Source organism: Calonectris borealis, chromosome 23 (assembly GCF_964195595.1).
Source record: "Calonectris borealis chromosome 23, bCalBor7.hap1.2, whole genome shotgun sequence".
Classification (NCBI taxonomy): domain Eukaryota; kingdom Metazoa; phylum Chordata; class Aves; order Procellariiformes; family Procellariidae; genus Calonectris; species Calonectris borealis.
In genome coordinates, this window is record NC_134334.1 from 4,755,617 (window position 1) to 4,781,551 (window position 25,935).

Sequence of the window (25,935 nt, forward strand, 5' to 3'; positions counted from 1 at the left end):
CTAAAACATCTCAAAGTGGCAAAGAGACACATTCCTATTTTTTCATATACTAGGCCAATGTTCCAGGATCCACATAAAGCTAATTCTGCCTCTTTCCCTGCACCATATCAAACCGCACTTTCCGTATCTAACACTCCGCACCTCTTCTTCCAGCTTCACACAGATCTTAACACACCTAGAACAAAGAGGCTCTCACGTAAGCTATTCCAAAGCAATTTGCTAGAAAACGATAAAGTCCTGTAACGCACTACCCTCCCTGCAAAAGCATTTCACCTTGTGTTACCTCATGTTGATTCCTCTTGCTGCTGTGCCGTTTATATAGCTACTGATGTCACCGTAGAAACAGATCCTCATAAATCCTTTTAATTCCTGCAGATCCTTTTAAATGTTTCTACACAGGCAGAGCAAACAATATTGTCCTCATCTCCAGGTGACATATCAAGTCATCTGTTTTCCTGAGGCTCCAAATCAACTTAGACTTCCATCCAACAAAAAGTTTTTCCAGTCCAGCATTCCAGGTGCCACCCTGATGACATTACAGCAGTCTGCTCAGTACCAACAATATCCTCAGTATTAAGTTCTGTGGCTTTAATGCACCCCTTCCTGACGTGTTGAACAGACAGAGCCAAGGGGGACAAGGACAATACAGCTTCCTCCAGCAAGAAAGGTATGCAAGAGTTCAGAGAACAAAAAGGAACAGGGCAATAAAAGTATCCACATAACCAGCTATTATTTTGATGTTGATACTTCTGCTATGTACTTTTTCAGGAATCTGAACCCATTTACTTCATAAGAGCAATTTATTGGGATATTGAAAAGAAAATCTCCATGTTCAAGGACAAGCTGAAGATACACAAGAAAAATACCTCCATACGTCAGGTCCTTGTAAGACTTTAAGCATCTTGTTGCCTTCCAGAACAGGGAGGGGAAAAAAGTTCTTTGGAACAATATCATCACTGCCTTTTTCATTACATTGGCCAGAAATTTAAAGTTACTGACAGCGCTATTTGTTTTCCATCACATAGCTCCCTCTTCCAGCGAGGCAAGTCATTCTCTTAACCAAGTATCAAAAGCAGGGCCTATACAAAAGCCGCTGTATTAGTCAACAGTGTTTGGAGTAGCATGGCACTTGGAAAAAGCCTGGACAGCTGTTCCAAAAGCACCTTAGCCCCTGAAGTCCAGTACAATACATTGATAGCCGTTTGATTGACAGCACTTCAGTACATTCTTCTATACAGAAAATTGTACAAGGAGACCAATTGTCTAACCCAAACAACAGATGTTATAGTTATAAAGTCTGGTTTGCACAGCAAAGTATTCAAATTCGCTTACAGTCTGACAATCAAAAAAGTAAAACTGCAAAAAACATACTATAAGACAAGACCACCAATTCTAGACTACAGCCAATTAGGAGCCACGTGTTAAACATATTGCATGTGCATACAAACTGTATGGGGAATCAACCCTTTCAAACCGTGCTGTATTTTGGCAAAAACCAGTAGGATAGAAGGGAATCAATCTGCACTAGAAATGGAAGGAAATTCAGCATTAAATAATCTAACTGAATCTAAGAGGAGGGGAAGAAAAAAAAAAATCTCAGTCTTGATGTAACTATCTTATACTACCGTTACTTATGCTAAGGAAGCCTATAACCAAATCTGAATCCACACTGTACAATAAAAATTAATTTGTTACCATGACAGTCATTTTGACAAAAGCAAGGTAAGAACTGGGGGGGGGGGGGGGGGGAGAAGAAAAAACCCCACAGATTAGATTTGGAAGGAAATGGGAGGGAGGTTGTGGAAACTGAGAGGACAGATGGGGAAGTGGGCCAACAAGCTTTTAGGATAGGCCTGTGTGATTTCTAAAGTAGAGAAGATTAATTGCATAGCGTTGTCTAAGCTCTACTCAATAAATTTTAATACATGGTTTAAAGCTATGCATACATTCATTATATCTATGCAAATTAATAAGAACAGTATTTATATAGTAACAATACAGTGTAACCTTTCATTTGAAAAAATCCAATGATCTTGATTATTTATTTATTTACAGTTTTTTGCTATTACTCAAATATAGCTGCTGAGCTCAGCACAGAAAAAAGTAATATTAAGTGTTGGATTAAGTACTATACAGCAATGGGGTAAACATAGAATGAGATTTTAACCAAGGACTTCATAGTAAGAAAAGGCAGACCTTTAACATTCATTCATATCAGATAAGAGTATTTAAGAGAAAGAATCAAACGAATGGAAAGGATTTCCTTTCCTTAAAGCCTAAAAGATGTAAGCTGAAGACAGCTATCTGTTCTGCACACACCTTTAACTTTCATCTTTCCAATCCTTGCTGTGCAAGTCTCATTAATTTAAACTCTCTTAATCCCTCTTAAATTTTATGTAATTTGTACCCTTAGCTACAAATACATCTCCCTATATATAACCTAGCCATAAGACAGAAGCTAAGATTTTCTCCTGTAATAGATGCTAAAATTGCTTTAGAATATATTACGCACTGGAACGTGTATTCAAGATCTCGCTCCTGTTAAGAAATTATGTTTTTAATAAAATCTATAAACCAGTATAGTCAACTAAGGTTTCAGCTACGCTCATGTCCCTCCAACAATGAGCTCGCCAGTAACGTGCGCTCTCATTGCTCTCTGCAGTTTTCAAGACAAGAGACAGATGCAAGTTTAAAAAAAAAGCACAAAGAGCAAACGGAACAGAAAAGTTTCAATGCTAGGGTACATCTCTTATGCTAATTACTACTAATAAAATGTAAGATTTAATAAGCAGATTTTTGAATTATAAAACAGGTCTAAAATGTCTCAATTATCACGAATTCTATAGCTTTCCTTGTTCTTTCACTAGACAACCTCCTCTAGATCAGATACAACCACTTCCCCTCACTCCCTTTTCTTCAAAGAGTGCAGAAAGATGGGCAAAGAGAAAATGAAGCAAGCTGCCCATGGCCAGCACTGGTCTTAGTTGAGACTGGGCAGACCAGCTTTCAAATCCTTTACCGGATCATGCAACCTCTTCCAAACCCTGCCAAACAGCACTGATGTAAGGAGGAATTGCTCCCCGAGCAGCCAGCTCCCTTACCAGTGGCTCTGCAACCACCATCTCCAAAATACATTTGACCAAGGTCTCTGCTTGTTAGAGAAGACTGTTCTCCCACACTATCAACCACGTGTGCTCCCTGAAGTGCCGTAAGGCCTGAGCGGTACTGGGCCAGCCTTTACAGAGTATTTGCTGCGTGCAGGTTCTCTGACACATCTCCACGTGCTGTGACTGAGGCTTTACCTTGCATTTCAGTCCATAAATAGAATCTCCCCCAGTGTGTAATTGCTGGCAAGTGAGGAGGTACAAGCCGTAACTGAAGCTCTTGCCAGTCTGCACATAAAGATTTCTCTTCTGAATGGATACTCTCGTGAAAAAATACAGCATAAACAATCTAAGCTCTCCCACCACTACCAGCATTTACGGGCTCTCTCCCCTTCTTTGTCAATTATCTGGCAAAGGCGCAAACTCTGTATATACAGTACTGATTCCTGCTTTCTGCAAATATCCCTCTATCCAAGTCCTGCTACCTCAGAGGTACTCCAAGCACTGCACCTCCTGGAGAAAGAGTGCTAATACTTGTCCTTTCTACTACAGGATAAAATTGAATCACAAAATGATTTTCCATCTTTATTTTAAGCAAAGTCTTTTTTGCAATAAAGCCAGTGTATTGCATTGTACTGCTGGGCCCACACAACAGCTGTTCTTAACAGATTCTAAATTATTTTTCATCCTCTGACACTGAAAATAAGATTGCCACCAAAGCTGACGCTTTTGCAGGCTCCCTATTACTACTGCTCAAGTAACAAACATCACTCGGCTACAAGCCCTGACCAAGGGAAAAACATATCTTTTGAATGGTTTGAAATGATATTTGAAGCATTTCAATAGATAAGCTATTCTGACAAACACTGGTAGAGCTAAGTGAAAACAGACTCTACAACTTTCACACGGAATAACAAGTATGGAATGCAACACCTCCAAAACCAGCAGAATTTCAGCCCATCTTTATCTGCAGCTGATAATGCCCACACATACAACTAGCATTTTAGAACTTTTACACCAACTACAACTGGATAGAGCATTTAATGCATTTACATCTGTACTCATACAATGAGATTTTAGTAGTTCAGATATACAGCACCTCATGGAAAAATCGGACAAGATTTTACCTCATTAGTTTCCATGGTTTGCAGTTTGAATCCATCTCTGTTTTGCTCCAGCAGTGTTATTACAGCATACTGATAATTTTACAGAAAAGTAATATAAAACTACCAGAGCCCTTAAGCCAGTGCTTTGAACAGTAAAGCCAAACATAACTATTCCTTGTGGTGGAGCAAACAACTGCAATCAACACTTTTAAACTGCTATGTAGATGAACACAGAAGTTTTTACTCAAAAATGAGGAATACAGCTAGCTGAATAATCTAATTTTCAAGTACAACCTCATTTTGAGGAAGAAGTTAGCTGGCAGCAGCCACAGGTTAGAGCTTGAAACCTTACATAAGACCCTAAAAACCTTATGTGAACTTGGCAGTAATTAAGAAGCACATCCAAGACATCCAGAGCACACTGCAGGCTTCTGCTTCTGTCCCCACAACATCCCAGATACTTGCTGATGCTGACACTGTCTGTTTTGACCAATAGCTAGCTGCTGCTAATTAGCTAGCTATGAACGAGGGGGGTGAAATCAATGGCATAACAGGTATGAGATCTTAAGTCACTTGATTTATATCTCACAAACAGAAGACAGGAGAGGAGCTTTACAAAGAAATCATCGATTCACAGAAAAACTTGTCAGAAAGGTTGGAAGGTATCTATATGCCACCTAGTCAAATCTCTACCTCAGATCAGGTCTCATTTCAAAGTTGGAGCAAAGTGCTCAGTGCTTTATCCAATTTAGTTTGGAAATTCCCAGGGACAGAGATTCCATACGATACATAGATAATGTAGTAGACAGAAAAAAGGGTGGCTCTTTTTCAAAGAGGAGCTAAGTTCATTCCCACAAATCAGATACTAGAAGATATAGTCAAAAGCTTTTGCATGCAGATCCATATTTGTCTCCAATGGAAATGTGGCAACCTGCCCCTAGGACGATCATAATTTAAACTAACAGCACATTCTGCTGTCTGCTGCAGCCAAGTAACTGGTAACTCTGGTGCACAATTACTTTCAAAGGAAACATAACATAAGAATTTCTTACCTCCAGGCCTGTATACAACATCATCCTCTGTGATAAAGGACGTTATTTCACCGTTGTCTGTTCTCTCATATCGGGACTTCTTCTTGGGTGGTTTCTTTTTGCTTTTCTTTGTGGATTCCTCTGTGGTGGCACTGTTGTTGTCATTGTCCTCATCTTCACTATGGTCACTTTCCGCATAATTCTTGGCGCCTCCTTCCAACGTACAGCTCCGGCGAGGACGCGAGTTCTCACTCTCCCTCACCTTGTCTCTCTTGTCTCGCTCCTTATCCCGGTCTCTATCCCTGTCCTTCTCTTTGTCTTTGTCTTTTTCTTTGTCCGCTGTCATGATTCGCCACGTGCCTTCTTCTGTCCTCTCACGGCTGGGCCTCCGTGAAAGGTAGACAGTGAGCCTGGGCTTCAGTCTTCTGAATTTCTCACTCAAATCCAGGAAAAATTCAACCACTCCAACAACCCCAGCGTTTTAAAAAGGTTCTTGAAGGGGTGGGGGGGGGAGAAAGAGGGGAAAAGCCCATGTTAATATTCAAAATTCTTTCAATTTCTGAAAATAAAAATTAAAAACAAAGAAAACCCCACATCCTAAAGCAATTCTATATGGAAAACACAAGACAGTAAAATACAAGGCGGTCTTTCGAAGCATTTGTAGAAATGATAACTTATGAAGTGTCTGTAAAATGTCTGAAGCTATCTCCATCCTCAAAAAGATCTCACAACTCCTTAAAAAAATTCTTTTGTTCACTACAGAAACATAATAACTTCTTGGACGGGAAGTGCTCACTGAGAACACAAATCATTTTATATCTGAAGCTGAATAGGAAGCATGCAAGTGAAAAAAAAAAACCAAACATTTAGGAAGGGACAAGTGCAAGAAAGGAAGAAGCAAATGAAAAAGTTTAGCAAATGGCTGTGGTGTTTTACATCTCAACACCACTAGCAAGGGATGCCCTACAAAGCTGGTACAGAGTAAAGAATGCCATCTGCCACCCTCAGGGCAATCTGTTAGGAAGGCTTCCCCCTACCCTGCTTTTCCAAAAACAGAGCTAGCCTGTAATCCACAGATTACAGAAATGAATTAACTGAAACCAAACCAAACCACAGTAGTTACAAGTGCGCTAACAAGATCTGCTTTTCCATATATCAAAAATACGACCTTTTATGCTTGCTTTACCGATAACAGAACACATGGAGATGGTTTTTGTAACTCATCACCTTCACACATTCAGTTTCCTGCTGGGGAATAGGAAGGGAAGAGATAATCCTACGTTTTTACTTCCCTGTTCATTTAATTAGTATAGTTAACATCAACTTGGCATGCAAGTTTAGATTTACAAAATTGGACTTGCTGTTGCAAGAATATTTGCAAGCTTGGACCTATGGGCCAGGATCCTCAGACCACAACCAAGTGCACAGAACAGTTGCCTACTGTCGTGGTTTAACCCCCGTGGGCAGCTAAGCACCACAGAGCCGCTCACTAACTCCCCTCCAGTACCCTGCAACTGGGGTCTGGATTAATTCCCCATGAGACACTATTAGCGTACCTCAGCCAAATGAAAGGTAAAGAATACTGGCCCTATGCAGTTATATCCTTTATTCTTTTGACTCAAAATCAAGAGTTTCCTTCAAATGTCTTTTCTACTGGTCAAATCGAAATGATCTGGACTGACAGATTGCATGACACATCTCAGTGACAGCCAGCAGCACATACATTAGAATTTTTGGTACCTTCTCTGGAAAGGCTCTAGTGAATTTGCACCGACTGAAGTATTTGCAAGTGCCTTTTAACATTGCTCAACAGCAGCAGTCTGAACAGTTACAGCTACTACTGAACATTTTTTCTGTAAATACTCACGGAAGAAGCATATTTCAAGAAGGGTACATCCAACATACAAAGCTAAGTTACCTTTTTCCCCTAGTTCAGGATAAAGCTAAATTTACCCACATCCAATTAATAAGTTTTCAGGAAGCTACTATTTGGTGCAACTTGAAATTAGTCCACTGTGTAGAATGCCATAGCATGAAAGTCAGGGACCTAAGAAGATTGAGTGTTCATGCATTAAGCATCTGAAACCACATTAGAGAAGGAAAAAGACTATTTTTATTTTTAAGAAGTCAGCTGAGAAGTCAGTGATCCTGTGTATTTGAAATTTCTTCACTCTTACATGAATCTCAGACTACAATATTCTTGTCCCTGCTGACTACTACTTCCAGCAATGGAAATAGCCAGAGAGAGACAAATTGCTTTTGCTGATACAATTCAGGCAGTGGCTTGAATCTCTCAGGCATTTTCTGAATGAACCGATCATCCAGGTAGGAAATGATTCTATTTTCTTTCCTCCTTATAGCAGCTGCCATCATCCTGATAACACACGAGGGGAATCCAACGCAACTCCAGTAGAGAAGACTACAATGAACCTGTCAATTGCCAGAGAAGTTGCAGATAATAGGGATAGCAATGGTCTACAAGGACTCAAATTTCTAGAGGTTAGGAAATTCCCCAGTAGCAAGCTTGAGGGTTTTTTCCTATTGTTGTTGATACAAAATTCACTTTAGAGAGTAAACAATCTATTCATTTTGAATGAAAACTAATTACTTTCCCAGGGCAATCTAAAAATTACAAGTAGCGGCATCTCAACCTATGTACAAGAGATCTTTATGTTTTCTTTAGAGATCAAAAACTAAAGGATATAGGATACACCTAAAAATTTTATTCAATTATCTCCAAGGATGGATAAAATCCAGCCACTTCTGATTATTCTTATATACTAGCCCCAGTTCTCAAAGACACAATTTTTGAGTTAGGAACAAAAAAGAAGAAGAAGAAACCGAAGCCTAAACAAAAAAGTTTTTATTTTCAGAGCTTTTTCCATTGTTTCTCATCTTACTTATAGTATAGCACTACCCTCTTCTGTTTATTAAAACTCAAAGGTTGTTTACAAGTTAATTTTGGAGAACTTAAAGGAATAAAAGCCAAGGAACAAGCCCTTTTGTCTTGTTTTCAGGGAAGTCAAGAATGTTTCAGCAGCATCTAAGCAGCACTTGCACAGTCCAGTATCATTAAGAGAAAATACAATACGGAACTCTGCTCACATGCAGATATACTTCTTACATTTACCAGCTAGGTTTACCACCAGCATAGGTACCACCGGTTCTTAAGGTTATGCTAGGTCTGAGTTGCACAAAATCATGATGGAAAACCACTTTCTGTTCATTTCATTTTCCAGCTGTGCTAACAAAACTTAGCACATGCACCGGAAGTGACTAAATGCAATGCAGCTATAAGCAAACGAATTTTTATGTTCCACCATCGCTTCTTTGACAATAGCCTTCTTATAGTTTACAAAGGCAGACAGACACTACTTTCGGGAAACAACTCTTAAAACAGTCCCATCTGTACGCAAGCTATGTATTTTCTTTAGCTCTCTCTCCTGAGCATAAAGCACTAATTTTTAAGATAGAATTACCACAACTTTTATCAAGAGACTTAAGTCAAGTGTCCATAAAGAAGCTGCATCAGCTTTTCTTTCCTCCCTGAAGGACGGAAGCGTTATCTTCCAAGTGGAAGATCTCAGGATCACCATCTTTTCAACACTATAAAAGATCACACCCCTCTTCTGGCACAGCCAAGTGCAGCACAAGCACCTTCCTTTGACTGCAAAGTGCAGAATGTCCTTTTCTTTTTCTCAAATAATTTCCAAGTTTAAAAAAAAAAAAAATCCATCACTCACCACAATAGTTCATTATTGGGGATGAGTGGCAAACAACAGAAAAAGCAGGCTTGAAACCTGGCCCGCTACAGGGCTTTTTCCTTGAAGCCTCAAGATGAAAATCTAAGAAGGTGCCAACCACCCCACATCTCTCAACGTAAAGGAAAGAGGAATTTAAAGTTCCTGTCTGAAGGAAAAATAAACCAAAGTTGATTAGTAACTGACAGATAACTCATCCATACTAATTTTATTTTCATCCTGAAACATTCTGAGCTCCTCCTCGTATTCTAAGTCTCAAGGAACCAGAACTGTGCAAATAATTCTGAAAAAGCAGCCAGAATTTCAGTGCAAGCTGCTCCTTGCCAAACTTTACTTTGAAAGCAAATTTCAAGTGAACCATTTCACACTAGTGGAGTCTGTTCAAGGGTCAACACCACATCAAATACGCAGTGACCTCCACATGGCTGGTGGGTAAATCAGTTTACAAAAGCAACGTACCAAATGCACTTCCCCTCACTCTATTTTTCTATCTTCATCAATACTTTTTACGGGCATAGGCAAAACCAGCTTACCACAGAGAGAAAATCCCTCTACGCAACCTGCCATGGAGCACCAGAAGAGAATGCCAAGGGTCACACACTCCAGAGGAAGCACTGATGAATTCCAGTTCTCGCCAATAACGAACAAGAACACACGCTGCAGGACAGTTCTGTGAACTGTCCACATAACTGCAGCTTTAAGTCCGTGTTGTTTCTCTCAGATTAAATTCAAATAAAGTGCTTCAGTGTTTTTATTACAAATCAAATTATTATGGGGTTTTTCCCTTTTTTTTTTTTTTGCTGCACAACAAAGTTCTGCATAGAGGAGTAACATTGAATAAAAAACCACTATGTTCATAATGATTTAGTTTCCTGTAGGGCTGTGCAAGAATTTGTGTATACCACAATTTGCTCAGTCTGTTCATCTATGAAATTTCCAGCTACAAATGCAGCAAAATTGCCACCCTCCTCCCAGCTCCTGTTTCAGGAGAACCCATACAAAAGTAATTTTCATAGCCAATGTATTTATGAACAGTACAGGAAGGCTCTTCATCTAATCAGAGTCTCTATCTAGTTCGACTAGCATTAAAAGGCAAGTGATGAAATCTCATCACAAGCACTGTTCAGCTTTCTTACACAAATATATCACATTTCCAAGACTATTTTACTAAAAAAAAAATATTCCATTTCAAAAATATTGCAATAAATAAACCAACATCATCATGAAACAATGACTACTTTTGTCTCTCTAAGAATAAAGCGGTCACATAACCTTAGGAGTAGTTGCACGACAACTGGGGGGGGGAACCCAGAGGAAAGATACTGTTACACAACTTCAGCTGTATAGCAGTAATACAGGACTACCAGAAGAGCGAAGAAAAGTTGTTTTATCACCAACCACCTAATTAAGATTAAGTCATCATTACCACAGAGAAGTATTTGGTAATCTTTGCTATTTAAGCAATGATCCAAACATGTTTTAAAGATTCCAAGATATATTTTGCCTCTGCAGCGAAATACAACAGTTCCCCTTGCTACCTCCCTACTTTTTATTTACTAACACCAGAAACAAATAGCAATTTATAAATAGAAGCATACACCCAATGTCTGGAAGGATCTCTTCAACCATAAGAGCAGAAAGTATCTTACAACCGAAATACTACATCATCTAAACTTAAGCATTTGCATTTCCTCTCACACATTCCTACTTCACCCACCAACCACACTGGAACAGGAGAATACTATCAAATCCATATTCAAAAGCTAAAATGTTGCCTAATCACTCTTGACCAAAATGTAAACACTGTGAAAACAAATCTGCTGACTCAACATTCTTCATCAGTTACAGCTGTTGTAGTGGGTTAAGCACTTTTATCATTCTGTATGTAATTATACATGAATACGGAACCCATAAAACTAACTCCATCACAAAAATTACAGAAATATTGTGAGCCTTCTTTTTTGTTCTCTAAAGTAAACTGGGATAATACATCATGTATATTGCCAAATACAGTAATCACACAGATGTTTAAATCTGGATTAGGACAGTAGAAGCAAATACACTGAAAATCTTAAATGGTTTTTGGCAAGCTCTGTAGCTTGGGTTTCCAGTAATTTTACTCCCTGGCAGCTCCTCATTCTCACTATACCAAACAACCACCAAAGCAGCTGCTTCTGTCATCATACTATAGAAAAGAAATTCAGGTTACAGCACCACAGGTTGAAAAGTATTAACCGCCTTTGATACTGGTTTACTGCTTCTTCCATAGGGAATTTGTTAGAGATTAATCTTGGAAATAAGTCATTTAAGCTAAAAGGGGAACATTCACTTTACAATGGTATACAAAGGAGTGGAAGAATAGCCCCCGTCCATTATTGGTTCAATGCAAGTTGAAAAACCTGAGAAAAAAACAGTAGCTTCACTGCAATCACACTTTAAGTCGTGGTTTTTCTGTTTTTTTTTTGTTTTGGTTTGGTTTTTTTAACTAGCGCCTCAGGATATGTCCATTTATCCAAGTTTATTGCATCCAGTATGGGATAACTCTTTATCTCCATCCATTATGCCATCAGACATTAAAGGTCCTTGTTATCTTAAACTGTTTAGAAGTCAATCATAAGCCAAAAATGTGTTTGCAGAGCCACTCGCTGAAGTCTTCTGTTCTCTGCTTTCTAGCAGAAAATGCAGATACCTACAACTTGAAATCATATTTAAATGCTCTTATTCCTGTTAAAATGCTCAGGTCTCCAGAGATGAAGAAACAGAGGAAACCAGGATTCTGGCAGAAGACAGGAACCATAATTTAGGAGTCTGGGCCAGCCATGATGGAGGCAAGCTGGCAATGAGTGTCCCAAGTAAAGAGAAGTCTGAAAGCAGGTGCTTCACCACGTCACAACGTTGCCCCTACAGCATTCTGCTACTTAGTACGATACCCCAAGCACATTAAGTGTTTGCAAACACTATTTGTATAAGAAAAGGTGTTTAGCATTGCACAACAGTTTCTCAGAACAATTAAAACTGTAACAACTTCAGACAAGCCTGGAGGATGACTCCTCTGCCCACAGAAGTTCAAGAGGAACACTTCAGTGCAAATGAAGCTGGAAGGAAAAGCACCACAGTCCCTGCATTCCTGAATTGCCCTTTTGAATCCTTCACCTATTTAGCAGGCAACTTGAGAGCAGCATCACTCCAGAAAGTAACACACAAAGGTCCCGGCCACCTTCCAGGACACAGGATATACCCGCCTCTTAGTACTAGACCTTCCCTGTCAAACCCAAAAGCAGCCAGGTGTTAGATTTGACTCTCTCACTAAACCCTTCTCAGTTCCACTCCCAAAGACAGAGATGAAAGATGTCATAATGAATATGATTAGATCTGCCTATGCCTTTTCAAATGCAATATAAAAAAAGTTATTGCCGAAGTATCTTATGAGAAATCAAGCAGACACAATTTAACCTTTAAACTTCATTTAAAAAACTCACATGCAGAAGTTCATAATCTTTATTTTCAATTGATCATTACCCCACATTCACCTGGTTGGGGTTCTTTCCCAGCATTTTAAATCCCGTTCAAATTAAAGTTTCACCATTTGTTCAGACTCAAAAACCTTCACATCCTCCCATCCAAATCAGGAAAGCAGGATACTACTACTCCCACGAGAAATGAGTTATAGTCAGATCTGGGCACTGTGAGTTATTAAGATGGCCAAACTGCAGTTACCCATTACGCACAGCTCTACAGTTATTTGATCTATACACCTGGAAATCATTATCAGAGCAAAAGGCATACCTACCACCTCTTTGCACATTAAGTACTTAAACCTCTTAACTCCTATTAAAGAGTCAGGTTTTAAAGATAATGTGAAAGCAAGTCCAACAGAAATACTATGAGACTGAAACAAGAAGGCATCTAAGTATGCAGGGCGACTAAAAATATGGAGAAGAGCTCCTTTTTCTTATTTAAGCCAGACAGATAAATCTTTTAACAAGATTTGTTTGGTCATGTGTTACCAGTCTCAATAAACACAACAGGATCATTCTTCTGTAAGCTTTTAGTTTCATACTGCAAGATAAAAAGGCGCTGTTTTCAGCAAATGCCAGATTAAAGGAAGTATGTGCTGCAACTGCTAGAGTTCCTTGAGTTCCTTCCACAGAGTTTTTCTAATTTTGATGCCAAGGAAGAATTTTAACTTGGTTTTAGTGCAAGGGAATAGGCATGCCTGCTTCAAACACACAAAAGAGTAGCTTCTGTACAGCTTACACTTCAAAACATCCCACCTTCCATGATAAAGCTCATCAAGTGCATGGGCGACCTCCCTGGGGGGGCACACAGAAGTTTACCCTTTAAGTTTCAGAAAAGACTAAGAACATCTGTTACCAACTTTCTCCCACATTCTTTCCCTATCTTCCATTTGCTGTTGAAAACACAAGTTGCAGGAATTCAGAGTGACCAAATATTTTAAGAGTTCATGCAGGATATCCCTCAGAATATTCCCTCCCCCACAATCCATTCCTCATCTCAAACTGAAGAGCCAGAGCTACTAGCCTCATGACAACAACAGGTTGCAAACTGAAGTCAAATTCAATGAGAAGCCAGCATAGGAAATTAAAAAAAAAAAATACAGCAAGAGCTTTATACCATTACATTTTGACAATATTTCACACAGTTTGGAGTGAGATTTTACTAAAGATAATTGCCCCAACTTTCGTAATCCAGATCCTGCTGAGTTTACCTACAGTATTTTCCAATCAGCTGCCACATACAGAGCCTACACACAGATCTCTCCCTGCCAGTAGTAGGGAAAGGAAAATGCACCCAGCTCCTGAAGGCAGCAGCAGAGAACTATCCTATCTGGCAGCACACATAGAATTGCAAGCCTGTCAAGACCAGAACCTCATAGATAGTACTGGGCCTTCTGTTCCTTTAGACTTTGTATTTCAATAGAACCCAAGACTTATTTCACATCCCACTAGACTATTATACAACAGTGGATAGCTGCCAAAAAACTTGAGATTCATGCAGTCTTAACTACTCTTGCACTACCTGTTGTGCTGTGTTCAGTGTAATATTGGTTTAATATTGCTACTCCTGCACCTGAAAAACAGGAGTGAAAACTTGGCAGGGATGGAGTTGAGAAAAGGTTACTTCAATTAAAATGCTTCTGATGTGCTGCAGTGACTTTTGTTTGTTTGTCATTTGGCTTTTTTGGGATGCTGGGGGTGGTCAGTTAATAGTTTGAGAAAACAATCTGGAAATGGTTTCAAAAGTTGTTAAGAAAGACCTGGTTATGCATGTGAACACAGCCATGTCAATTCAAGTCACGTTCTAATACCAAACAAGAAAAGAAAATACAACCAACTTACACAGCCTTGAACTAGAACTCTTCCTGACTGATGTTACTGAAAGAAAAAGAAAATATTGATAGCTAACATCTGTCTAACAACCCCATGCAGCAGTACCTGTTGCAGAATCTTAGGATGTCTTAAAAGCAGTTGAGCATTTGTAAAGCTTCGAGATCTCTGAATGAAGTAAGGTGAATACGATGAGCCTTTTATTACTTTAGGATTCATTCACTAAGTTTTCTCCAAGCTTTAGAGGATACTTGGCTTCCAAAGTTCTCATACATATACATGAACACACAGACTTTTTTCCTACAACATTAATGTACTGGTCATTAAAAAAGTTAACTTTCTTCCTCTATTCTCCTGCACCTTATATGACTCTCCTCTGAGGACTGTGCCAACCTAGTTGGTGCCTCACCGCTGCCTATTCTTGAATGCTCATGGGACTAGTCTGCGACCCTCCTGGAAGCAAGTCTGCTGAAAGTCTTCTAAAGAGCTCTTACAAGTCTCTCTCCAATGAATGCAATGCCTCTTATCAGTTGTCTTCCTTATCTCCTTCACTGGCGTTTTGAGTTTATAACACAAATATAGCACTGGAACACTTCGACCAGTAATGGTTATTGTGTGTTCCCTATTTACAGCCCATAGCTCTTGTAAGCCCTGTAAGTGCATGCAATTAAAAGCGTGTTTGTTCACTCTGAACTGCTCTCTGCTAATCGTCCCCAAACGGTTCAAGAAGCTAGTGTGTAGAAAAAGGAACAAACAGGCACTGCCTTCATCAGCATCTCTCACAGCTGAGCAGTAATCATCACTCGAATAAAGGCAGACAATTCAAGGTGTTTCTCATGACAGACAACGACCTTTCCCCGCCTCCCCCATTTACCCAACTTAACCTGAGAAAAGAAAAACAAGAGATCTTATTTCTGAGCCATGCCTTACACCAACTACGCTCACAGCTGTCAGTTTTTAAATCACAGTCTGTATAATGCTGCATATCAGCACTCTCCCACTGCACATTCCACCTTCGCACTGATACGCTCTGACTTGGGATATTATGGCAACATTCTGAAATCCAGGTCGAGGGTCTGTTTGACAGACGAGCTATGCAGGATGACAGCTTAGATAAGATCGTAAGTCCCCCTCTTCAACACAATGTTGATGCTACAAAACTTAAAGGAACAGGAGAAAAGAAGAGAGTGAAGGAATCTCCTCCCAGAAGCAAAGCAAGATTTCACAAGGCAAAAAAAATTACTTCTGCATTTATCAACAGAAAATGACAGGCTATTCTGCACATCTTCAGAGTTATATTTTCCAAGGAGGAACACGTTTCGTTTCAATTTTACTCAAGAAATTTTCAAGTACCTTTAAATCTTTCCTCAGAAAGCAGCCAGGTTTACCTGGCAAATGGGAGGATTTTTAAAGACTGGAGTGGTAAGGATCTAAGCAAGGAAATGATATTTCACTTTGTTTGTGGTATTCTAATTGGCATAGGACAGGTAGAACAATTATCTACCTGCAAAAGGTCATAAATTCATTAAGTACTAAGAACAAAATTTTACAAGACAGCCAGCTTTGACCACAGAGTAGGCTGAAACCAGGGATAGTATTTGGGGTGAACGTATCAGCTCCTACCTCCTCCGAAAATGGTCGGGCAATTTATATACCATATTCACAGTAGTGATCTGAGAAAAGCTTTCTGAGAACACCTGCTTTTAGACAGTTTTACACATAGGCTTCCATAAAAGTAATGTAATTCCAAATAAGTCACAATTTCTCCCCACATTAATTCAAGAGCAGCAACATAAAATCAATACAGTCTTAGAAAGTTTCTGTACTCCCAATAAGGTTTCCCAATTTTAAGAGATAAATTAGCTAGACTTTCTATTCCCTCTGTTACTGTTGGTGAGGAATCTAAAAAGCAGCAGGGACAGCGGAGCTGTCTGCACACTCATTTTGGTATGAGGCTGTTAGTTTGGTCACCAGCTGAAGAGTTCAGCCCTCATTTACCATGCTGTGCTATGTAAAACACTGAAGCCAGCCCCCCCCAAACCCCTTTCACCTCTCACACATACCAAGAAGCTTAAGGGCTGAGTGGCTAGGTGGCCACTTCAAAACCAGAGAGCAACCAAGATACAGAACTATGACTATAGTGCAAAAATTCAGATCCCAGCCCACTGTATTGATCCACTCTATTAAACCATGATGCTTTTAGAACTCCTCTAGTAATTTTAAAAGGTGCTTTAATGGCCTCTATAGTCATAACATATGGGAACAAACACTGATCCACAGAGAGTAAATACGAAGCCATGTATTTACTTCCTTTTCTCTAAAGTCATTCAGGCTAATGTAAATGATTACTACAATATAAGTTTGAGTAATGTAAAGTAGTCATCCCATAACACCGTTAAAAACATAGGACTTTTTAAAATGTCCACGTAATGCAACATAGCTCCCTCACTTTAAAAGGCTGTTAGGGGAGAAAAGGCCCAAGGGACCTGTAAAGAGCTGCTATTGTAACAAGAACTATTAGCTAGGGAATTTAATGTCTTTTGGAGCCAAGAAAACATCTGCATTATAAGGTTGCTTAACAACATTTAAAACAGAAAGAAGTTAAACAAGAACTTGTTATGATATATAGCAGATTATTCTGAACAGATTATACTTTTATCAGCCACAATTACTTTGCTTTCCTTCCAGCAACCATATCAAGCCAGAACTGGATTTGCAGGATAACTATTCAGCCAACAAAACACAGATAAGAAACAAAAAGTGAGATTAAGGTGGAGAACCTAAAACCTAAAATGCAGTGGCAACCATTCCACCATCACCACCATACCACCCCACCACAGGACCATCCATACACCAGCAAATAAATTACACTTTCTTCTGATAAATCATAAAGTGTTGTAAAAAAATTCATCTGCTGACAGAGGTTTCAGAAAAAGACGACAGACTTTCAGACACAGAAAGGGTAAACCTTGAAAGCATGCATATGGATTTCTTGACAGGCAAGTCTGTGGGGGGAAAAAAAAATCTGAGGTATGTTTACTAAAATAGGTAAAACAAACATTCCCAAATGCTGTAAATTCAGACCACGGAAACACCAACAACAAAAAAAAAAATCAAAGCAAAGAGAAATTCCTGGTACACAATAGCAACCAAGCTAACCGTAACATTAAAGAATATTTCCATGAAACAGAATCGTATGTCCATTTTACAATAGCTCTAGTTTTAAGGAATGCATGACTAAAGCTACCAATACATCACATACCTATGCCTTCCTGTGAAGTCACTTATTTTAAGACAGAAACGAGTTTTGCGTAATACTGAAAACATTCATTTGTGTCTGTTTATTAGAATGAGACCATTGCTGCTTTGTAGGCAACTGCAAACGTAACTTCATCTAGAACACTACTAACTTACAACGAATTTAAATTTCCATTCTAAGTTTTATTTTGGTACCTCCATCTCTGCAACATGTCTACAAATATCTACCAAACTGCCATTCCCTATATGTAGATGTATACAGCTATGCTTTTCGCCATTGGACATTTCATTTTTAAATGGCTGAACACCCAGCTGCCCTCTCACAATCCTTTAATCTTCCACAAAGCCTCCAAAATCTCTTCATTTAAATCACCCAAATGAAAACTAGATCAGGTTATTTTTGAAAAACCCCTTGAGCAGCAAAGGCAAAAACTCTGGTCTTCAGCCACATTAACTGTTTTATTTAACTGCGTACAACTGCCTATGTATTTGAACTGCTCAAAACGGAAGAATAACTGCGGGGTGGGCTCCTGTGATGAGCTGACTGACCAGACATTTCCACTGAAATGCAGCTATAATTAAAGCAATTTCTCTCTAAAGAAAGCAGCATCCTGAGAGCTGCAGAGACCATCTAAAAGACTAACCAAAAATATGTCGCTTAAGCGCTCCATAAAATTCCACAACAGTGGAAACAAAGAAATTCTGCTCTCTTTCAGTCCTACGACAAAGGGGGGAAAAATGGTACGTTATCAGAATGAGCAATAGATATTAATAGGACATACTTTTTGTTGTCCACTGATTTAAAATACTTTTTACATAAGCATCAAGACAGATGACATTTCTGTCTAGAGAAACTGTCTTTAATTTCAGACATTGGTCTCATTTTCTCTGAGGAGCCGCTTATTTCAGTTAATGACAGAGCAGACGTCAGAATTTTCTCTCCTACAAAGCCTCTCTTCCCAGTACAGAAGCACTGTTGTAATCATGAGATTAAGTGTGCTTATTCATGTGTGAAATGCAGGCTTGATCTCTGTCTCATATTATAGACTGTCTACAGCAAGCGGTCAGCATATTCTTCATAATTTCATAATACTTAACTGAAATGTATTAAATTACATCTCACTTCCTTTATTGCACTTACAGAAAACAGTAACAAATACTTAGTATTTAAAATAGTAAAACCTTACTAGTGGAAGTAGGACCTTTGATCTTCAGCTACACAAGCAGGTTCTGCTATGAAGCAGCAGGAATATTATTCAGATAGCAAAGATACACAATATTGTGTGCAAGAAAGAATAAGCACAAGCACAGAAAATTGTGAGACAGAGGTGTACTGTTTAAATATAAGTTTGTTTACAGTAAACCTACGCAACAGCTGGCTACCCTTCTATATTCTTCCTAAAGATTTCAAAACACCTGTTAAAAGGTATTCGCGAAGAGGGTCTATATTTCAAGAGATCATAGGATCTCTTGTATGACCTTAAGTGATAGAAAACCAAAAGCTGTCAATATTGGCATTTGACTTCCACATATTTTCATCACAAAAATAGAGCTAGGTGTCTTTTGGACATCCACGAATACATCCAACTTGCCCCAAGGTCACACTGAGACCCTGGCAATAACCTGTCTCCAGACTATACTCACAGGACTCCGCAAGAAACAAAGCATACACCCACCTCCTCCCCTCAATTTCATCTCTACCCACTCCAAGGGAAAAAAAAAAACACAAAAGAAAATCTACACTGCTTATGCATACAGGTATGTCACAGCAAAATTTGTTACTATCCAAAGTCTCTGACTTTATCTTCCTGCCTCTTCAAATAGTAAGGACTTAAATCACCACATAATCTTAAGATATGATTCCCTTGTTCAACATGTAATACTGTGCAATTGTAATGCTTCATTGCATTTTAATCAGAAAGGGCCAGCTTACTCCCATACCATCACCAGCTAAGACTGAATGTGAAGATAAATGGCAGTGAACAGGTAATTAGGAAATATTCCATCTCTCGATGTCGTAAGTTTTTAAACACAAGAGAGAAATCGCACAAATTCCACAGATTTGTTTTTCGTGATAAATAGCAAGGAAAATTAGAAGATACAGGCTATCTTAACACATAGGATCATGAAGTAAAACAGATTAACAAACAAAAAACCATCGTCCATAGTAGTTTTTAGATTATTCTTTGTAAGTTAGGAAAGCAGTAACATTTGCTCCAGCACCAGCGAGTAACTTCTACCACAACTCTCCTAGAACAACTGAACCAGTTACAATCATGAAAGCGCTCTACACCCTAGCAAACCGCAGCAAGAGAACAATAGCAGTCCTGCTCAGTTCCTACAGCTACCACCATCTGCAACACCGGAAAGGTTCTTAGCAAGTTCATGTAGGCAAACCGAGACTCTGTTTAGACCTGGGCTGTTAAACAGCCCAGGGAACTCACCTACACGCTGTTCTTACCAGTTTCCACACTACACAGGAACACCAGATTTCTCATTTGCTCAATGGCATCCAACACGACTTCTCACCATACAAGCTTCCGTAAGGTTTTTCCTTTAAGTCTGGTTCACTTATCTGGAAATCCGTGAGCTTTCTTTTTAAGGGCAGGGAAAAAAAACATTACTGCTCCTGGACAGCAAGCAATTGAACTCCTCATTAGATTTGAAGCACTATTTTTGAAAAAAGGACCAGTTCCCAGGTCTCACGCATTAGGTGTTTCAAAGCTATAAATTATGTTTCAAAGAGCAGTCTCTCTCTGCTACAAGAACGATCACATCAGTAATCTGCTGGCCACTGCTAATGAACCCATTTGAAAGGGACTTCACAACTGGCTGAGTCCTTCATGAGAAGAGGAAGAAAACATTAAGAAATGCTCCAAGTGATTAGTCTGCTTCTAATCTAAACCAAGAGGAAGTGTTTTAACACTGCATGAAATAACTTCTGACTTTGGTCACGCTTCAGACATTAATCTAATTTCTACTTCCAGTACTCTCCGAAGATACTCTTAACTATTGTACGACTAAAGTAATGGAATCTCATGTAACAGAATGAGGCAAATATAGTTGTATTAATGTATTTAGGCCCGATCTTGTAAGCTGCTGAGAACAATGTTACAAAGTTAGACCGTAAGCCATTAAGTGTAGAATAACCAATGCAAACGATTAAGCCCCACATGAAATTTGGTGGCCTCACTCCCTTTACAATACCACGACATCTCATCATTTGCCACCAATAGTAAATGGGGGATGGCAGAGGTACTGTGGCAAAAGTTTGATTTTGTGGCCCTGTGCCTTGCCCTCCTTAAATCCAGGACTACTCATCCTTTGTGTCCTGAATGACACATTCTCACAAAAATAAGACACTTGAAACATTTAAAGAGAAGAATGAGCACATGAAATTAAAAAAAAAAAAAAAGGGAAAATATGCTTAGCTTTCATAATTACACGCTAACACTCCACGACATGCAAATTAAGATGACACAAGCCATGTATCATACTGAAAATACCTTCAAAATGGAGGTTATTTTTCCTAAATGAAGCAGTATGAAATTCCTAGCTCCGTTTTCAAGGTAAAGTTTTAAGGTTAGACACCAAGTAACAGCTCTGAAACAACGTTAAAAGATTACTAAAACTGCAGTCCATAGTGGACAAGACACTAGGCTAAGCAGAGCACCGTAAACAGTTCATAGCAGTGTTTAATCAATCTGTGACCAAGGCATGTCTTTTAAGACTTTCTTTATTCCCACAATAGCATAAACTAGGAATACCATATTTCACTTGTGCTTTCAAATAAAAACCTGAGGTGATCTTTCGCAACCAAAGACAGCAAAACAAATTATACTATTTATTATAAATACGATGCAATGAAGTTTTTCTTGCAAAAGCATACCTTTGAAGATTCTTGTTTACGAAGTTTCCATCATTTATTGCACATGAGCATTCAACAACTAAACAAGCAGGAGTTTAGAAGGATGTCATGCCACAGTTTCTTCCTGAAACACTAACCTAATCAGGAGCTGACTTAAGAGCTACTTTCAAACTACTACAGAAGAAAATTCACCAAGTGCCCGTTACCCAAGCAACTGGGACCTAATTAAATCTATCCAACACTTCAGGGATTAGCCTGTTTTCTCCTACAGTCCTGTAGCCTCTCCCATGAGATAACATATAGAGCTATGGTGAGATTTATTACTTGCTGACTAGTTCTTAACATATGCTGAATTATCATCTGGCCTCTGAATCAGAATGAACTTTGGTAGAAGTGACATTTCAAAACAATTATGTAACTAATTTTTATTCAGAATATGAAATAAGTTTTTATGTAGAGCATCAAACGGCATTGATAGGGCCAAGGAAGAACAAGATAAACTCCTGTAGAAGGATATTTATCAAGCTCTCAGCCCAACAGCAAAGTGAAAACTTTTTCATGATTTTTCACCAGTGCTGTGCATGTTATTTCTTTGTCCATTACTTCCTGGATGGCTATAACTTCACTCACACTGCTCAGAGTTTAAAAAAAAATCCCACAAAGTAATAGCCTTTTTGGTGAGGGGGGAAAAAAGAGCCAAAAACACCAATAACACCTCCCTCCCCAAACAATGCAAAAAAACACAGCAAGAGTTCTGAGAAAGAAAATCCCTATTTAATTCCAGACAAAAAAAAAAAACAACCAAAACACACATCACACCCACAAAACACCACACTACCCAAACCACACAACCATCATTTTCCTCACATATTAAGACCTATGCTTCAAAACAAAAATAAATTGAAGTCACATGCACAATTTAGGCTTTAAGAGACAGGGAAAGTTTCAAACGTGTCCTAAAGATAACAACAGGGAAAGTTTCTGTTATTCATCATCTATCCACATACTCACCTAGAGGACTCTATCACTTGTTTTTCTGCTTAAGAAGAATAGTTAATATACTTTAGAACTTCCATGGAAGCAAACTCAAAAAAAACTGAAGCGACTGGTGTATTTCCAATGTTCAAACTGCATTAAAAAGTCAATTTTGAAGAAAATGACACCAGTGTTTATGAAGCATATTTGCCCTGGTTGGAGTTTCCTTGAACTCCCAGATATCCAGAACAGCAATGCAAAAACACACCACAGAATCTCATGCTTAGCTGAATATTTTCAGTGGGTATTTCAGCTGCATCAGCTGTCTTTAGAAGCCTTAATAAAGATGTAGCCTTTACATCAGAAAAGATGTAGCCTTCTGCGTGGTGCGCTCTTTAGCTTGCAGCAGAATAGCTGAGGTATCCTTCTGAAGCAGCCTGGTAAGGACTTGATTTTTCAACTATGAAAAAGCCTATGATAGAAACCTAAAATACCAGGCTAGCTTAAAGTCATGGCATTGCACTAGTGCCCGAGAGTCTGTTCACACTACTTAATACAGCTCATACAGATTCGCACGTGCAGAGATGCTGTCATACCTGCATTATGCTAAGCTTCCACTTCTGCCATGCCAGAGGGCTTTGCACTGAAATCCAGCCGAGATGCTCGTGCCACCACCACCGCGCCAAGGTGAACATGGCAGCCGGTAACCCCCAACCGAGCTCAAGGAACCAAACCGCTGAGGCTGGCAGCCTCTTCGAGCTCTCTCATGAGACCCACATCAACTTCACAGTACACATCCTACCATTTCAGAGTAGAGAGTGACCTCAGAATTCTATTAGCCTGACATACAATGCTTGTAATTTATCTTCAACAATTCTCTATCTTTGAAGTGAGCTGAGAGATGTCTACTGAGCAAAGATTTTGCTGTCAGAAATTCTGTAGTGCTCCTGAAATCCTAAACCACTGTTGAACTCCCACGTGAATGTAACAGAACAAGATAGTTATATATTTACCTTTGGCATCTCAGATACCACAGTATGTCCTCAGAAGAAAAGCACTCAGCCAAAAGCATGGATTCAATAAAACTTTATGCCAAAATATAACTTCATACAGCAGCATTTGTTAAAAAAAGTCAAACTCTAAAGTTCAGCATGTACATCTTTAGCTTCATTCCAATTTATATTACTGACTCCACGCTTTAAAAACCCACAAGAATTGCTTTTACCAACTACATGGAGTTTGCACATCATTCTAGGGCAAACTTCAGACAATTAGTCCCTCAAATCCAGACTCTGACTCTCACGCACCAGCAGACAAAAGTGACATGATACAGGAGGTTACCACTTGCACTTGTCCATCCTCATTATCACCGTGCTGGAAGAAAACCCAAAGTGGTACCTGTGACCAGGGCATGCTGCTAAATTCTGGTAAATCAGCAACTGCCTCACAAGCAGCTAAACCATCCTTCCAAGTAGGGAGGGGACTTTAAAGGAAGCACGGGTAAACCATTCCTAGTTGTGATTTAGAGATCATAGCTATACTTATTTTTCATATTAACAATATTTTAGTCACAAATTGTATCGCTCAAAGCCACAGATTACTTTTGTGCACAAAAGTCAAGTTAGGCTAAAAAGTATGTTTAATTTTTTTTTTTTTTTTAAATCCTAAAAATTCACATTGATATTCCTCATGTACTGGAGCATTTAATCATGTGCTACTTGAGTTAAAAATAGAGCATCGTGACTGTTTCTTTCTAAACACCACCTTTTCTTATGTCAGGGCTGCAAAGAAATACCCTACCAACAGATGAAGTTGCAACAACCCTGCTCAGCTGCAACTACTACATCCATTCATGAAAGAATTCTTTCAGTTTAGACCAGAACATATTTCTAATTCCCTTAGCAACAGTGGCATGTACTATTGTAAAGAGAACAGACCCAAGGTGAAATATTATCAAGAACTGAAAAACCTCACAGAAAACCTATACAAACAGATGGCATAATTTGTTTTTTTAAATGCTACTTCGCATTTACAGCTGGAAGTAGCAAATATCTAACGTGCTTTGAATATGCAAATTATAAGATCAACACAAAAGAGGACAATGCAATTTCTTTTAAAGACAGGCAGTCATAATGTTGAAACAGACTGCAACCAATTTTCATACACTATTCATAATTACTTTATTACACTGTGAAAGGGTAATCAGTTTCCAAATGATCTAATAACCTTGGGCTGCTCTTAACTCTTTTATACCAGTCTTAACTACAAGCACAGGCTAGGTCTCCAACTTTAAACCAATTACAATAGTCTAATATTAAACACGCAGCTTAGATGTGTTCTTCCTCACATACTCTCATACAAACCAGCATACAAGATTACCTAAGAGTATTCAATTAATAAGCAGGAACTGCTATATTAAAAAAAAAAAAATCCATTCCCAGCTCTAATCTCAAAGGAATAGCTTTATTGTCAGGAAAGGGAAATCTGATTTTTGGCTCCTTTGTTAGGTTTCAATAGGAAATGGATCAAATACAGCATGTTTTGACTGCTTGGAAGAGTAAATTCTACAGGGATCTGTTACTATGTCAAACTTCTTTTTAAAAGGAACTCCCCAACCTTAAGTGCTTGAACTCTATTGACTCTTATATTATGGCTCAGTCATTTTCATATTGTCTTGTAATTTAACTCCCTGCTGAGGCCACTTCTAGTCATCAGTCACTGACTAAATCCAAGAAACTTCACAACATGAAAAAATACAAATAATTAAGTTCCCAGGTCCAGCTTGTGCTTGGGTTAAAATACCTACTACTCTCTGCTGGGTTTCTACAATTCTCCAAGCAATATATGGGGGGGCCCCGCTGGCAAGAACAGAAAGGCTGTGAACTTCCCACAGTCAAAGGAAGGAACATGTTTTAGGTAAATATGTTGATTTTGTAGACTGATCAGATTAACGGGCTGAAACCTCCCCAGTAAAGAAAGAACCTAAAGCAACATCATTTTTAAGTTTTAGAACTTTTTATTGCCATCATTTTACTAGCTAGATGAACAAGAATAGAGATTGCAGAACTATGGATTAAAATATCCAGTGTAATGGCTAAACTCTCTGCACTTTCTCCAGTTCCCAACAACAATGGTCAAAACAGAGGGCCTGATCTTCTAAAACAAGATTAACACACAAAACCTGACAATAGTGTTCGAACTACTAAATGCTTTTAATTTTAAATATATAAACAGAATAAAAGTTTACCAGACTCCAGATGCTGCTTAAACACTTACTGCCTATTAACAAAAATTCAGCTTTATTTCAAAAACAAGTCATTTTGATCTCTACAAATAAACAAATTCACAAAGAAAACTGTCAAAACCAAAACATTTTTTTATTGCTAGTTTCAAGAAAATTCAGATCAGCAGCTAAGACAAAATTTATTACATGTACAAAATTGGTGTTACAGAAGCAGTGATGTATCTATACCACGATTGGTTG

The 25,935-nt window shown here is 38.7% G+C and overlaps 1 protein-coding gene across 1 annotated transcript in view; it reads right to left on the minus strand.

The window, feature by feature from the left end:
* RERE (arginine-glutamic acid dipeptide repeats) overlaps positions 1 to 25,935 on the minus strand; it is a 256,716-nt gene that overhangs the window by 174,308 nt on the left and 56,473 nt on the right. The window contains exon 2 of the mRNA XM_075172413.1: positions 5,263 to 5,733. Coding sequence (XP_075028514.1) covers positions 5,263 to 5,587 — 325 coding nt within the window. The 5' untranslated portion in view covers positions 5,588 to 5,733. The remainder of the gene's footprint in view (positions 1 to 5,262; positions 5,734 to 25,935) is intronic.